We start from the raw sequence: 16275 nt of genomic DNA on the forward strand, positions 1-16275 counted from the left end.
ACTAGTACTTACTACTTATTCTACTTTTCCTACTTTGTGTTTTTTTCACTTATCGCGAGTCTTCAGGGTACGGATCCCCTGTGATAAACGAGGGACTAGTGTCGGATCCCCTGCGATAAACGAGGGACTAGTGTACTGGACGTTTGACCAGCCTTCATGGCAGAATGTGGAGAGCTCAGATTAGTTGGTTTTCTGGCACAAACAGGTTTTTAATCAGAGTCCACAGATTTCAGGTTGGGTCGAGGCCGCCGGGTCTTTGGAAAGGTAATTTGATAAACTTCCTGTTAGCAACTTTATTTACTGTAATCAGAGATGAGTTTGTATTCAGGGTCCTTGTCTTGTTGGAACATCACATTTCAGCCGTCTAGGTGTTGATTTGAGATGAAGTTGAAGATTTCTCATTTCATCCACTTTGTTAAATACACTGGCACTGCAGCATGATGCTACCACCACCATGCTTGACAGTTGGAACCCTTCTGAACATAGTTCTGGTCACTGTGGCCGGACAGCTCCACCTTTGTCTTGTCAGTCTATCAAACCTGTCTCTCAGCTGGTCTGTCCATGTGGACAGCTGCAAACTTCAGTCCAGCTGAGAGCCCGTACCTTCTCAGTCCATGTCGATGTAAAACTGGCACCACCGTGTGGGCACCGTGTGTTCCAGCAGCTTCCAGTTCATGGCCACAGCCTTACTGGTTCCTGGTTGTTCCTGAACATCTTTTTATTTGAGGGGACCACATGTGTATGGGTCGGTCCAGCGAGTTCTGTCCAACAAAACATTTTTATGTTGGCAAAGAGAAACGAGTAGCTGCAGTTGATCTTGATCCCTAAAATTATATTAATAACCACTTATTAAAAAATTGAGGAATGAATGTTTGTATGTAAATTTTTGACATGCATGGATTAAAGAAAATCCACAGTGAATTATAATGGATGCAATTATTAATTTTTTTAATCCAGAACAGCCAAGGACCCAGTATCGATGGAACATTGATGGAAATGTGCAGCCAACAAACGGTGAAGCCCTGGACTCTGGAGACGTCAAGAGGACAGCTTGTTGAAAACCCAAAGACAGCTGTCCCTCTGGAAGACCAGAGGTCAACCAGCAACATTTGACTCTTCAAGATCTGCTCAAGAAAAGAATCAAGAGGTTCTTCTGAAAAAGTCTTGTCTCCTATTTGTAGATTTGTTTTGGACTTCACGGTCCAAAAAAGATCTTTTGACTTTAATGTGCTCAAGAGACGCACGTATTGACACATTTAAAAAAATCTACTGGACCACTAAGAAACGTTGCGACATCTCAAAGTTCTTATCGCAGCAGAGAAAGATGTGATCAGTGCCTTGAAAGACCTCGGTGCAGAAGAGCCTGGAGTCCACACGAGCTGATGACCCCAACAGTCAGGAGTCTGTGGTGGACAGCAGCTGAAGATGAAGCCTCCTCAGACTGCGGGCAGGAGCTCGTCTGGTCTCTGGAGACTGAAGTTCAGCCGGCACTTCTTACAACGTGACGTGGAACAGCTCGGGAGTCCTGAAGGAAACAAGTCCCCATGAGCTCAGCGGTCGCCAGACGTTCCACAGACTGTGAGTGAAGCGGAGCGGCCATGTTGGAACTATACGTCAACAGGAACGTTCTCTTCCACACATTCTAACACGCTGGAGCTTCTGGTTGCTATGACGACTCGAGGACAGTGTTGTCAGCAGTTTATTATGACCGATAACGAGGCTACGTCTGTTCGAAAGACGAGAACGAACTTTTCAAAGTTTCTTGCTCAACGGTTGAAATTGATAAACAGTAAGAAAACTCGTGACGTTTTTGCTACGTTAAAAGAAACGTTTAAATTTCCCTTGTCTTTAAAGTTCATATACGATTTTTCTTGTGTTATCAGCTCTGACAATGAATTACACAAAAGGAGAGAAATGGATCATTTTAAACCTTTTAACCTTTTATGATGCTGTCAATCAAAATATTTATGTAGCGATGTGTTGGTTACAGATTGGTTAGTTTCCAGTGGAACCAGTATGTGGGCTGGATGAATACCCTGACCCTGTCCAGACTCACATCAGCTCAGCTAAAACAGACTTCAGAGGGAGGAAAGGAAGGTGGTGGTTTTCTCTACTACACTGAATTATCAGAGTCTGTGAAGTGCAGTGACCTTAGAAGAAACCCAACACCGAGCTGTTGCACGCGTTCTTCCATGAGACAAGAACCAGTGGAGGTGAAGCTACAACGCACCATGACTCAAACTCCAGGACCAGTGAAACCATTCTGGGCTTAAAGACAGATTCACTTTGTGACAGATTGACTTTTTCATTTATTTAATTTAAAGAGTCTGCTCTCTTTCTTTTTTACCATTTCAAACACAAGTTCATCATCTTTGGCCTTAAGTTACTAAAAACATTTGTTCAGAGCCCACTTTATGTTTGGTTGATATGTGAATAAAAGTATTTTATACTACAATATGTATTTCATGTCATTGATGTCCAACTAGTAAAAGAAGCTTTTATCAAAGTCCGGGCTAATCTGAACTTGTTCCAGTCGTATTGTTTCTGCGTGATGTGTGAAGAGAACATCAGAACGTCCTGAGGTTTAAAACCTGGCTGGTCCAATGGACCCTTCAAACTTTAGGTTTGTGAGCAGCTGTTGGACTTCAGCCAGAAGTCACTAAAATGTCCCCGCAGCAGAGAAGACCTGGACCAGACCATTATTGAGGACGTGTAGCCTGGATTTCATGCAGACCTTCAAGAACCACTGCTGTTGTGTGAGAGAACACCTGAATGCACTAAAGAGACCTGGAGACATCAAGACGTTCCTTCAGAACATCATAACTTGGCCTCCATGTGTGAAAGAATGGTTGTAGAGTCCACAGTGGCCACTTTACAGCAGGTCCAGCCTGTTGAACTTTGTCATACACGGAACCATACATCTGCACTACCATCAGGTTCTCTAGACAACAGCTCGAGTCTGGAGTTGGTGAGTGGGCTCGTCCACCAGACTGGCACCAGCTCCCCACAGCCCACAGGATCCAGCAGGTCAAAAAGATGGATAGAGGCCTATCACCTGCTTTTTGCCACTGAAAGAATTGTAATAAAACTTGCAGACATTAATCAATAATCAACTTTTAGAGTCGGCCCAATTCAAGATGGCCACCGCAGCAAAGTGATCTAAATATAAAACGACTGGCTGTAACTTGTCACGTTTACAGATTGAGCTGCTGAATCATGCACAAGCATTGTGCAACATCTCAACTTTGGCATCAACTTTATCTATTAGCAAAATATCTCGTGAACTACTGGAGATCTTGATGAAACCTTCAGAAAGTGAGGACTCGGTGAACATTACAACTGAACTCTGAGTCAGTCCAATTCAAGATGGCCGCCGCAGCCATTTGACCTTCGTCTGAAACTCGTCTGACATAATTCTAAGGTTTGACCAAATGTCTGTATGGAGAGGATCAGGACCACGGTGCAATCATCTCCCCCTCCATCCTGTTTTTGTATGGTCAGAATCCAGGAAACCTTTGTGGCCCTGAAGTACAGCAACCTTCACTCTCATGAAATTATTGTTTTTTTATACAGCTGTTCCAAAACAAGCCTCACACACCTCATTTTAGTCTGCTTTAATTTTCTTCCAACTTTGAAACAAACAAAAATAAGAATTCCTCTAACATTTTTTATTGAAGTTAAACATTTACACAATTGTCCATACCTAGCAACGACGCCTTTAATGTACAAAAAGACACGTAATGAACCACATACGGTACCTTCTAACATTCATCAGTGAGAATTCAGCTGGAAGAGGCCACTACTTCTCCACAAATCTTTTATAGATGAAACGTTTCGATCATTAACCTCCCACTGCCCCTTCAAGTTAATATTGAAGTAAAAAAAATAGTAAATTCACCTTCTGCTTTTACAACCAGTTTATTGGGTACACCTGGCTGAAATACACGTCAGCATCCACTTTCTCACAGGGGCCTCCTTTTTTTAAATCAGTCATGGACTCAGTAGCAGCAAAACGATCAAAGCTGCCACGAACCGGATCAGGAGCAACACTTTGGTTCAGAATTACTGCAGGCGCCGCCCTGAGTTGGGTGTACCCAATAAACTGTCGGTTTGTCTGTTAGGCACGTTCTAGTGGCAGCGAGTTGATTCTGAGCTCCTGCGCACGAGGACAGTCGGTCACTTGTGAAATTTCTTGCTGGAATCTTTTGCGTGATCCAGGAGGAGCTGGCACGGCGTGAACTGGTTCCCATAGACGGCTTCAAACTGCCTCATCTTCTCGACCAGCTTGTCCGCGCCGAAGGTGTCCACAAATCGGAAAGGTCCTGGAAGCATTCAAATCTCCAGTTAACGTTTTATTACAACAAACGATGCAAGTTCAGCGTTTTGATTTTGTTCCTTCACAAATCTGTGACGACTGTTTGAAATTCTTTTTTAAATTTGTACGTGTACTTAAAAACAAAACAAAAACCCAGAGGACTGACGAGCAAAGTCCAAGATGTGTTATAGAAGTGTGAGAAAAGGTGAACACAGAACTTACAAACCGTCTTTATGTTTCAGAAACAAAAAATAGAATCATTTAAATGCTCGTATTAGAAAAAAGAACAAAGCAACAATTAACAAAATGAGCAACACACAACTGAAGCTCACATTTTCTACATTTGTCTTCATACTTTTCTTTTTATAAACTCAGTCAAATTTCTCCTTGCTGAGGAGTTAAAGATATTTTAAATATTTCTCTTCGAATTTGTCCAGTAATTCTTTGTTTTTTTTCTTTCATACTTAATTTTAGAGGTTTAAAAATCTACTGAATCTTGAAACTTTAATGCATTTAACTGAAAATAGTTCAACATGTTGTTTTTCTACAAGTTGTTTTATTCATGTGAGTTGTTTTTATTTAAGTAAAACCAGATTTAGTTTGTTTTTAATGCTGTCTTCCACACTTCCAAACAGGAAGTTTTGTATATCTGTAGAAACAACAGTAACGAAGCCTCATCGTTATACATCATCAGTGCCATTGATGGAGATTTTTATTTGTGCGATTTCCAAACAAATTTTATGTCCATAATTACTCAAACTTAATTTCAAACACTTTCATTGTAACATCATTTGCAAAGAGGAATTGAATAATTTAAAAACAAATTTGTATCAACTGCAAAAAGTAAGAACGGTTTGAATTTTGCAAATATCATTTAGTACAACAGAAATAACACTGGTCCTAGTACCCAGTCTTGAGGAACGCCTAATTAAAAAAGCTATTTAGACAGAGTAGCCCTCTTATACCATATCTTTGTATTTTTGTGGCAATATTTTATGATCAAAAGTACAAATGCTTTTTTTATCTAACCCCAACAACATATTCTTTATTTGAAGCAGCTTCCATGAGCGCAAATATTTTATTTTTTTTACTGTCTGCAAAGTACATCTTTTGTAATTACACCTTTTAGTCAAATAATGTTTTAATTGTAAGAACTGGGTTCAGAGCGTTCAGGTCTGTTCAATGATGAGTGTACGTTTTATCGAGCACAACTCTGACCTCCAAGGAAGGGGGGGAAGCCGAGCCCAAACACAGCCCCGATGTCTCCTTCCAACGGGCCGTTCAGGATGCTTTCTTGCAAACACAGCAAGGCCTCGTTGACAAATCGTGACACAAGCCTGAACTGCACGTCAGAGTCTGACGAGCTGCAAAACAAGAAACACAATTTAAACGTTTGGACTTAGTGGGAGAAAAAAGTTCAGAGTGAAGAAGGTTCTCAGATTAAACCGAAGTTTAACGAATAGCGTGAGAAATAAACTGCTGCAGAGTTCCTTCTAAACTTTGCATAAATCTGATCATCTGAGCAAAGTGTCAGGAACCGATGTAGTCTGCCATCACTTGTGGCGTTCACTTCTTCATGTCCAACTTTTGTGATCGTTATATCTGGTCTTACACAGCAGGATTTGGTGTAATCCTAAATTTATCAAGAATGTCTCCAATCTCTGGGTTGACTTCTTTGACTTTGCTTCCTGGTTGGTAGATGTAGCAACCTTTTCCTGATTTGCGTCCTGGACAAACGGATAAAAAAAAAAAAGATTTAAATGTTTAAACAAATCAAAACCCAACTACTCAATTCCTTTAAATGTGGGGACAGTACTTGACCGAGTCTGGAGCGTACCTTTAAATCCCAGGTCCACCATGGTTTTTAGAACCCCCACATCTCCACCACCAAAGCGAGAGCCAAAAGCTTTGCCCAGGTCTTCAGCTACGTGCGCTGCCACATCAATGCCGACCTCATCAGCCAGCGTGGCAGCACCCACTGGGAACCCAAAGCTTGTCGTGAGGGCATCCAGCTTCTTGGGGTCAACACCTTCCTGCATGTGGACAAGGACGCTCACAGTTGTTCCGACTCGAGCTCAGCTTGAAAATGCAGACGGTTAACGAACTGGACCGCAGCACGACAAACCTGCAGTACTCGCACAGCTTCAGCCAACATGGGAGCCAAACACCTTGTTGTGTAGAAGCCAGGTCCATCCTGCAAAGACATTTGGGAACATTTGAATCATTATGCCAGAACTTGACCTTTGACCTGACACTGAGCTGAATACTAAACGCTGCACAGCATCAGCTCTGACCAGCTGGTTGACTGTTGTCGCCGAGTCCTGCTCTTGTGTTTGCCATGTTCACTCTTTCCTTCTTTGTAGTTCGTGTAAGCTTTGTGCTCATCACATCACAACGTCTGAAAGCCTCCAAATGAACAAAGCTCGTCTCTCATCTGTGACTGCTGCATGAGTACGCTCTACAATTCATGAGTAAAGTACCGGTAACACCAGTTTTTGGTAAAATGACAAAAGACAAAGCTTTACCGCTCCACAGAAAGAATCCGGTCATTTTTAGAGCACCTGTGGATCGGCTGTAAGCCTTTATATACTTTTTGATACATGTTTGGAACATGAATAATTACAAAGAGAGAAAGAAGGAACGATAGAACAAACGAAGGAACAAAATAAAGATAACAAACAGAACATCTCACCCCGACAACTATAATGACTTTGCCCTGCTTTAAGCCGACTTCCACCGCCGAGGCTGTCGTGTCCTTAGACGTCTTATCTGTGGTTATAATCTCCAGAAGCTGCATCTTGTCCACTGGAGAGAAGTAGTGCATCCCAATCACCTGAGGACAAGCAGAAAAGATTCACAGTCAAGAGTTATCCTTGGAATTATAAACACAACAGCTCTCAAGTCCAAACCTTGTCTGGTCTTTTGCTGGCAGCAGCGATGTCCTTGATGGGCAGAGCGGATGTGTTGCTCGCAAATATGCAGTGAGGGGGCACCACCTGCAGGGAAAGGGTTGTTAAATCAAAATGCAAAGTCTGCAGACTTGGTCCGACAAAAGCAGCTGGTTTGTGACTTACAGCTTCCACCTGCTTCAGCACAGCATGCTTGATGTTGATGTCTTCAAACACTGCTTCAATGACCATGTCAGCCTTTTCGAAGCCCCGGTAATCCAGCTGGCCGGTCAGGTTGGACAGGATGGAGTCTCTCTCGAACGAAGTGATGCTCCTCTTCTTGGTCTTGTCATTAAGCCTCGATTAAAATGAAAGTTAGAAAAGATGAGCAGCTGTTTTCCAACTCTGGGCGGTTTGTAGATTAAATGTTGCTTTCCTGATGACGTCATGTTTGCTCACATTAAATTTTATTTAGCCCCCTCTTCTTGAAGAAGACTAAAGTCTGTCAGTACAATCCCTCCAACAGGGCTGCTGCATGATGGGACTTGTAGTTTTGTTACAGGGTAATAACTAAAAGGTTCAAGGTTATTTATTGTCATTCACATGTGGTACATGAGGTGGAATGAAACTGTGTCCTCAGTCTGTAAACAAAAAAGCCAACTGGTTTTAGTCTTTTAATGATTAAACACTAAAACCAGCAGGCTTTCAACGTCCCCATCTCAATCGAGTTGTTTAAAACAAAACACTTTGTCCCAAAGAAAACTCTTTATCGAGACGTGCGTTCACTAATTAAGCAAAGACAAACATTTGATTTTGAACTTAGTGCCTCGATTAACGCATTAATGATGTCAAACACATCGAAGCTCTTAATACTTTGTCCACAAAAAGTTATAAATTTGTTTAGTTTTCTTTACAGTATAAAAATACATAAGTCATACACAGAACTTATTGATAAATAAAACCACTTTCAAAAGTCCTTAAACTAAACTGGCAGGAAGACGTGGTCGACTTGGGGGAGCTGGGAACAGCAAATATATATTTTAATTTATTTATCAAACCCTTTGAACATCAGCACTTTAGAAGTTTTGTTATAAAATATTTATGATTTTTGCCGTTTTCAATCTGTGCTTCAGTTAAAACATTAACTTCCTGTTACATTCATTTACATGACTGTTTATTTGAGTATGATAAAAAAGTGACGTTTAAAAATGTAATATTGTTAAGGGGCTGTGAAAAACGAACACATACGTGAAGAAGTTAGGCGTGCACATTGTGAACGCAGCTGATGTGAAAACCCACCTACCCTTTATAAACCTGCTGCTCTCCTCTGGCCAGCCCCTCCACTGTGGTGTCCTTCAGGATTGTGTGCACACCTTTGTCCACGGTCACCTGGGCGATACCTGCTCCCATCAGACCTGCTCCCAAGATGGCCAGAGTTCTGGAAAAATAAACAAATAAAAATGGACCTTCCAGTAATGGCAGACCCAGCTCCATCACCACCAGCACAGATTTAAACTGGACTGGTCAGAAATAAAACCAGACCATTAAGGTGCCGGTCCTCCCACAGCCGTCCAAACTTACTTTACTTCTCTCTCAGGAGTCCCAAAGCGATTTTTCTTGCACGCCACTTGACCGTGATACAGACCAATCAGGGCTGCTGATTCTGACGTCTTCGCCAGCTCGCCGAAATTCTGTGACAAATGTGAAAATGTTACGTTGAGTTTCCAGAAGGGAACGTTTAGAAATTACTTTCAGCTGTTGTGTCGATACAGATCTGACGTCAGTGCTCGTTGAAACGTTTCAACTCAAACTACCTTCAGAGGAAAAGGGTGACACGGGGGAGGATTTTCACTCCCGTCCCACTCCCACATTAAAAAAATCTTGTCTCATCCCAATCACATGCGTAACATTAAAGTTGATTCTCATCCTGCGGGAATCCCGTGACCCCTGGGATTCCCAAAAATCAACTAAACTGCTCAGGGGCCACAGTTACTGAAAGCCAAGAGCTCATCCAGCAGTTACCGTCATTAAGGGAGTTTGTTTTACAGTTTAAAATCTAGTTTTATTGAAATATGAACACACTGGTGGGCCGAACTGAACTCACCCGTGGGCCTGACTTGGCCCCCGGGCCGCCAGTTGAATAGTGCTGTTATAAAAACATCAACAGAAGGTTCTGTATGTATAATCTGAATAAATCATAAATAAAAAATGTTTTGGGTACGTAGTTTACAGAGCGTGAACGAGGTGTCAGACAAAACAACCTGAAAGCAGGAGAACTTTACCTGAGACTCCGCCAAGTATCCTGCAGCAGGACCCTGTTCGATTCCTGTCTTCACACACTGGAAGACACAAAGATGTTTTAATTATAAAACCAGCGAACAATAAAAACTGTGAAAAGAAACTGCACTGAAGGAGACTGGACTTACTTCAATGATTTTTAGTGGCGCTGGGTAAAGCCCTTTGCTCTGTTTCATGACTTTACCATGGACTGTTTTGTAAATTTGATTCCGTACGAACTCGAAGCTCATCACGTAGTCTTGAATTTCTACAGTTAGACCGTTAATATGTGGTTAGGACAAAGAGCTGACTTTGTGACAGCAGATCTGAACACCAAATAAAAGGCAGAGGAACTTACTTTGCATCATGTTTTTCTCTTTGTGAAGAGGGATTTTCTTGCTGGCGATGCCTCTGGCACATTCAACAGCAACTTCTTCCAGGTATTCAATAGTTCTTTCCTCTGGACTCTTCAGTCCCGGCCCTAGAACACAAACCACAACTGTAAATCATATTCACTCAAAAGAAAGGCTCAGTTTACCACCCCTACTTACAATAAATAATACTTTAAAGAATTTATCTAAAGCAGTTTGTTGTCGAGTTTTTACCAAGAGGGTCTACAAGTTGGTGGACGAGCCCCATCTTCTTGGCTTTATCTGCTCTTATGTTTCGTCCTGTTAGCATCATGTCAAAGGCACTGGGAAGACCAACCTACAAAACGTGACAGCAGACACAGGAAGACGAGTGAGTCGAGTCATTCAGTAAGTTTGAGAAGCTCAGATCATTTGTAAATCAAAGCAGTCGACAAGGCCCCAAGTTGTTTTGTATTTCTGATTGTTACCTGCCAGTAAAGGTGTGTTGTTTCTACACGTCTCTGTGCGCTTGTCTTTCTGTCATGCAAACATCTCATGGACCAGAGGCTGGATTTTAATGAAACTCAAACTGTCGTGTGCACATCTACAACTGATTAACTTCTGGAGTAAACTCGATTCAACATGGCCACCATGGCTAGCTGACAGTAAGTAACATAAAATGACAAGACCTCAGTTCATTTTCAAATACTCAGATTACACTTGATGGGGCAGTAACTAAGAGTCATTCACAACACACACTTTGTGCTCACACATTAATTACGTTTATTTTCAACCAAAAGACAAGAGCTCTATAGTTTCTCAACAAAAGACAACCTTAGTTTAAACCTATGGTGGGAAAGGTAGCGGGTGATATGCATCCTTTCCAAAAAGTTGAAATAAAAATAAAGTGCTAAGTCCTTACTAAGATCAGTTTAACATGAAGTTTACATTTACTTAGATTTCCATAAATGGCATCCATAATTTTTACTGTATCTAAACTGCTATTGGATTTGTCAATCAAAAAAATAGTTGTTCAGCCTGTAAAAGATCAAGAATGACTTTTACATTTAAATTGTAGTGGACATTTTACCCAGGCTTGAGAGCAGCACAAGAGAAATACTGGTTTACGCTTTGTGGCGGACAACCCCTTATGAGACCAGGAGTAAAAGTAACAGACTACTTAAATGTTGCTAAACTTTCAGGGTTTAAACATTTTTGATAGAGTACGCAGCCATTCTCCACCACGGCTAATTAAACTCTATTTTGTTAGAGAGGACTAGACAGAGCATTGGAAGTGGGGGCAAATAGGAAAAAGAGAAATATAATTTGATACAAACCATTTTTGGTAGTCTCTGTGTTCCACCGGCTCCAGGTAAAAGACCGAGCATTACTTCAGGAGTACCCAAGATTGTTTTCTTGCTTTTTGTTGCAATTCTGTACTGGCAGGCAATGGCAAACTAAAACACACACCAACAGCCCGTTACAGAAGGCAGTTATTCAGATCGTTCTCTTCAGACTAAAAGGCCTTTCCTTTACCTCTAAGCCGCCTCCTAAACAAGAACCATTGATGGCAGCAACAATGGGCTTTGGAGAGTTTTCAATCTGCTCGAACATCTTCTGACCCTCCTGAGAAAGTTTACTAACTTCTTCCACACTGTCGCAGGCCTGGATCATACTGTTCAGGAGCACAAGGGAGCATTCAAACAGATTTAATGGTCATTTATTCTTATTATTATGGTCAAATTCCAGAACAAGTCAGGGGAGTCAGCTCTTACTTAATATCAGCTCCTGCAATAAAACATCCTGGCTTTGAGGAGATGAGGACAGCACTTTTGACGGCATTGTTGGCCCACACTTCATTCATTACTTCTGTCATCTCCTTTTGCATTTGAATGGACAGCGTGTTCACCTGGGGGAAGACATACGTTATATGTATATATTATAATATATATGCATTTTTCTGCAGAATTTAAAAGTGTACAGTTCTGGATTTGCTTCAAACGAGCCCACACCTTGGAGTTTGGGTCATTAATTCGTACAACAGCAACATCACCCTTGACTTCATAATTCACATGGGTTCGAGCTAAAAACAAAGAAAAGTAAAAACATGTCAGAGGGCAAGGCATGGAGGATAAATTAATCACATTTACTTAAACACTTTTTAAATTACCGAGCACGGCAGGAGCTACTGAGAAGGTTCGAAAAGTACTGCCTGAAAAAACAAAAACACAACGGCACATTGTTACAGTTCAAGTACTTTCTGCGATACTCTGAACACATATTTCTAAACATTATGATCTACTCCCACACATTTAATCCCCAGCATTCCTTGAAACATACATTTGGCACATTGCTTGTCACCTTTTGTGCAAAAGTTTTACACCAAGATCAAGATGAGGGGTGTAGCTAGTCAAACACTGTATATTATGCTACAATCTCATGGGATATTAGAAGATCTAGCACATTTTGTTGGAACTCAGGCGTGTGTGTTGTGAATGACTCCCAGCTAAAGACATCCAACTTGAGTTCAGTATTTGTAAAATGGAGATATAGCCATTTCTGTGTTAGCTAAAAGCTGCAGTGTCCATCTTGAACTGGGTAGACCCCAAACATTAATGAGTTGCAGACGTCCAATGATTTCTTCCTGAGGGGTTCACCAAAATCTTTCCAGTGTAAGTAAAGTTTATTTATAGAGCGCTTTTCACAGACGTAAAATCACAAAGTGCTGTACAATACAAATCAACGCTAAAATATACAAAGAATAAAACAAGCATAAGAACTACAAGAAGCACAATAAAATCATGACATAAAAGCCTGGGAGGATAAAAGTGTTTTCAGTTGCTTTTCAAAAACCTCAACAGTGTTTCATGAGATATTTTGCTAACAGCCTGACAGTCATCTGATGCTAAAGTTTTGAGCAAAGATGCCATGAAATATTTAGCATTTAGAGCGTGTGCTGTAAATTACTCTCAGCTACAACCACACCAAATTATATCAAAATGTATCAATCGACTGTAACAGCTATGTTGGCTAAAATCAATCAGCTGTGCCTTCTCTCTTAAATTTGAATTGACTAAATATTATCGAGTGAAATATGTACATCCAACAACTACTTTCAAATGTGATCGATGCGTACTGTCATCATTGCGTTCCCATACGATGACAAAATTAAATTAGTCCTCTGTATTTAACCCATCACACATGAGATACACCCAGTGGAGCAGTGGTTAGCTATGTAAGAGCCCGGGGAGCAGGGGTCTTGCTCAAAGACGCCACGACATAAAGGCATGGCCGGGAATTGAATCTGTGACTTTCTGGTCCCAAGCCAGGTGCCCTACCACCGCTTCACAGCTGCCAGCTCATTGAAGGTTTCATTGAAATCCATCCTCGTGAGATAATTTGCTAACAGACGAGCAGAGTTAACGCCAACAGTTAACGCTAAAATGTTAAAGAGACTTCACGCGATCAGTTGGTGCTCAAAGCGTTGGCAATGACTCAGTGACCGACATCAAATTTTAGCTTCACATCTATAAAACTGGCTCATTTAAAGCCACTTTTGTGTTTGCAGAAGTCAATAAGCTGTGGGAAATGAATGGAGTTGAGTTCAAACTTTAATCACAAACACATTCGGTAATTACCTGATAATTAAATTAAAATCAGACCCCTGGTTTATGAAATATTTTGCTAACAAACGGGCAAAACATTATTGCCTTCGGCGGCGAGCAATAACTATAACGCCTGGAATTATTTTATAAACTGAACATGTGAGGTGTATACGACATGTGGTCACGTGACTGCCATGACCTCAACGGGTCTCAGCCGTTCCACGCATCCTGACAGAAAATGACCCCTCACCTACTTTTTCCGCCTGCGGCCAACACAAGCGAATGAATGGCAAACACTTCAAATAACCGTCTAAAGTTTCCAAACATGATTTAGTCAACAGCGCAAAGTTAGGACTTTAAGTGAAACAATCTATTCAAACTATTTATTTTGAACCTGGGCTCTTTTAGCTCCAAATGTTTCCTTAGCATCAAGCTAGTTAGCGCAGAGTACAAGCATTACACGTAAGTTTTCCGCTTATAACGAGGCTTTAAAGTTATATATTTTTCATTTAAGCTGTTATTGATAGACTTCTGTTGAAACATTAAAAAGACCGTGTTCTAGCATGCACTACCGCACATTTCTGCATAACATCCAGGCTAGCAACCACAAACCAGCTAATTTTCTGCTAAGGACACTGCTAATTGAGTATTTCTATAACTCCCCGCGCTTGTTTTCCCTGCAGATGAACCTCAAAATAGATCGATACTACCTGACATTAGAGCATATCGCCTTGCCGAAAATCTTGAGAGAATACCAAAGGCTCGAACACCAGCCATGTTGGGAGCGGAGGTCAGTCTGCAGTGGGAGTGGAGCCACAGCGGAGCTAGCTGCCCCGGATCACCACTGTCGACTCTGGAAGCTGATTGGTTCTCTCTGAACAACGACGCGTCTCATTGGTCAGTCCAAATATCTCGCATCTGATTGGACGCTACGAGTACAGCTCCCTTTATTTAAAGCCATCCACTTCAGCAAGCGGGATATTTAAAAAGTAATGTTTTTGTAATCAAACATTTTTATATATCTTTTATATATCTTTAACAAGCTGTAAGTATCGTGAATAATTGTAATTGTAAGTGAACCAAACATACTGGACATATTGGAAAGGTGGATGCAATAGCAACATGGTACCACAAGATAGAGGCAGAATTCAGTTGGATTGTCTCAAGTTTTAACAACAATAATAATAACAACAATAATATTAACACATATAATACATATTATTATTATTAATATAATATTTTACATTAATCTTTGTTTGACTAACATAGTCTAACAATAAAACAACAACATATATGTGTGTGTATATGCATATACATGTATATATATCACTTTGGTAGGCCTTGTTGCTGTTTGAAGTGCTTTATAAATAAAGTGGTATGGTCTAGTGTGGTATCTTGTTACTGAAACTGCTGGATTGTGAAGAAAGCCTTAACAGTCTTCTTATTTGATGGAATCTACTTTGAGCTACAGTCTAGAGGAACTGCTGCAGAACTAACAGGAACTGACAAGTTTCCTAAAATGCTGCTTTTGTTGCTCAATAATCACTATACCCGATGTGTTAAAACATTCAGAGCACTTGCCTTGTAGACCTCTGATAGTATCATAAATTGCTTATTTGTGAGTTGTGTCAAATCAATAACACTTTTTTTTTTTTTTTTAAGTTTAGAGGGGGCGGGTAAGTAAATTCAAACTAAAAGTACTGAGATAAACTCAAATTCATAATCTTATGAAGGTGTGTTACATTTTTATGCAAGTAAAATAAAACTTGCATATTATTATATCCAAATATATATATTTATATCAGGTCTCTCTTGTAAATGAGTCCTCGAGGCTCAATGGGATTTACCTGTAGAAATAAAGGTAGGTTGATTGATATCAAGACAGCCATCGTGTAATTATTGTATTCCCTAACATTAAACAGTTAAAAGTAGTTTACAGAGTATTATTTTGTTTAACTGTTTTAGTTAACAATGTTTAACGTATTTCATTAAATAAATCAAAAAACAGTGAGGAATTTGTATTTGAACTGTATTTAATTTTTTTATATTCTGTCTTTTGACATGGAAGTGTACGAGGCGCATTTGAAAGCAGCATTCAGACTTGGGGGTGGGCGGGACTTCAGAGCACTACAAGTTTACCAACCAATCAGAGACCAGATTTGTTCATAGCAACGCCAATCAGCGACGACGGACAGACTGGTTGCCAAAGGTAGTGTTCGTGTTTATTTGCTGCTAGAAGACGCAAGTGTTTCCTTCGAGCTTCCTTGCGGTGTGCGTTACGCACAAAATTTGGCTTATATGTCAGCCAAACTTCCCGTTTTATTGTTGTTTTAGTTTTTTCTTTTAATACCGCACACTAGCGTGAAAGGTGAAACAAATTGGGCGTGAGACGTATCTTTAAATATTAGGGACACGAAACTACAATGCCATCTCCAATGGAGGGATCTTCTCGAGAAGGTGATCTGTTTACTGTGAAACACGAGCTGAAAAATGGTAAGTTTGCTGCCAGCTGGTGGAACTTAACGCGGTACATTTTGTGTGCATTCCTTGCATGTGTATGTCAGAAGAGGACATGTTTGCATGTTAGCTAGTTGGAGGAGACGCCTGAGACTCAGGAGGCGTTAATATGAGCGCTAACTAACACTGATATTACTCAGAAACACAAGAGTACAACATTAAACCGACATCTAACAGTATTTACATTGCTGCAGGCTCTCAGTCTAAGGCTGTCTAATGATGCAGCTAGCAGCTAGCATGACTGAACTGTTAACCAGGGTAGTGTCATCATGACTGAACCAGGGTAGTGTCATCATGACTGAACCGTTAACCAGGGTAGTGTC

General features: G+C 40.7%; 2 protein-coding genes across 2 annotated transcripts in view; both read right to left on the bottom strand.

Annotated features, from left to right (window-relative positions):
* Positions 1-16275, bottom strand: part of dtnbb (dystrobrevin, beta b) — a 302359-nt gene that overhangs the window by 82084 nt on the left and 204000 nt on the right. The gene's annotated exons all lie outside the window — the stretch shown is intronic.
* Positions 3654-14272, bottom strand: hadhab (hydroxyacyl-CoA dehydrogenase trifunctional multienzyme complex subunit alpha b). The gene is made up of 20 exons (XM_037695222.1): positions 14146-14272; positions 12001-12042; positions 11843-11913; positions 11606-11739; positions 11367-11505; positions 11168-11287; positions 10086-10188; positions 9839-9961; positions 9630-9748; positions 9486-9542; positions 8785-8894; positions 8507-8641; positions 7390-7561; positions 7225-7311; positions 7008-7148; positions 6441-6509; positions 6153-6348; positions 5928-6042; positions 5534-5679; positions 3654-4322 (listed from the first exon to the last, which is right to left on the bottom strand). The coding sequence occupies exons 1-20, from the start codon at positions 14210-14212 to the stop codon at positions 4177-4179; spliced, it is 2292 nt and encodes a 763-aa protein (XP_037551150.1). The 5' UTR covers positions 14213-14272; the 3' UTR covers positions 3654-4176.

Source organism: Nematolebias whitei, chromosome 21 (assembly GCF_014905685.2).
Source record: "Nematolebias whitei isolate Nwh7 chromosome 21, NemWhi1, whole genome shotgun sequence".
NCBI lineage: Eukaryota > Metazoa > Chordata > Actinopteri > Cyprinodontiformes > Rivulidae > Nematolebias > Nematolebias whitei.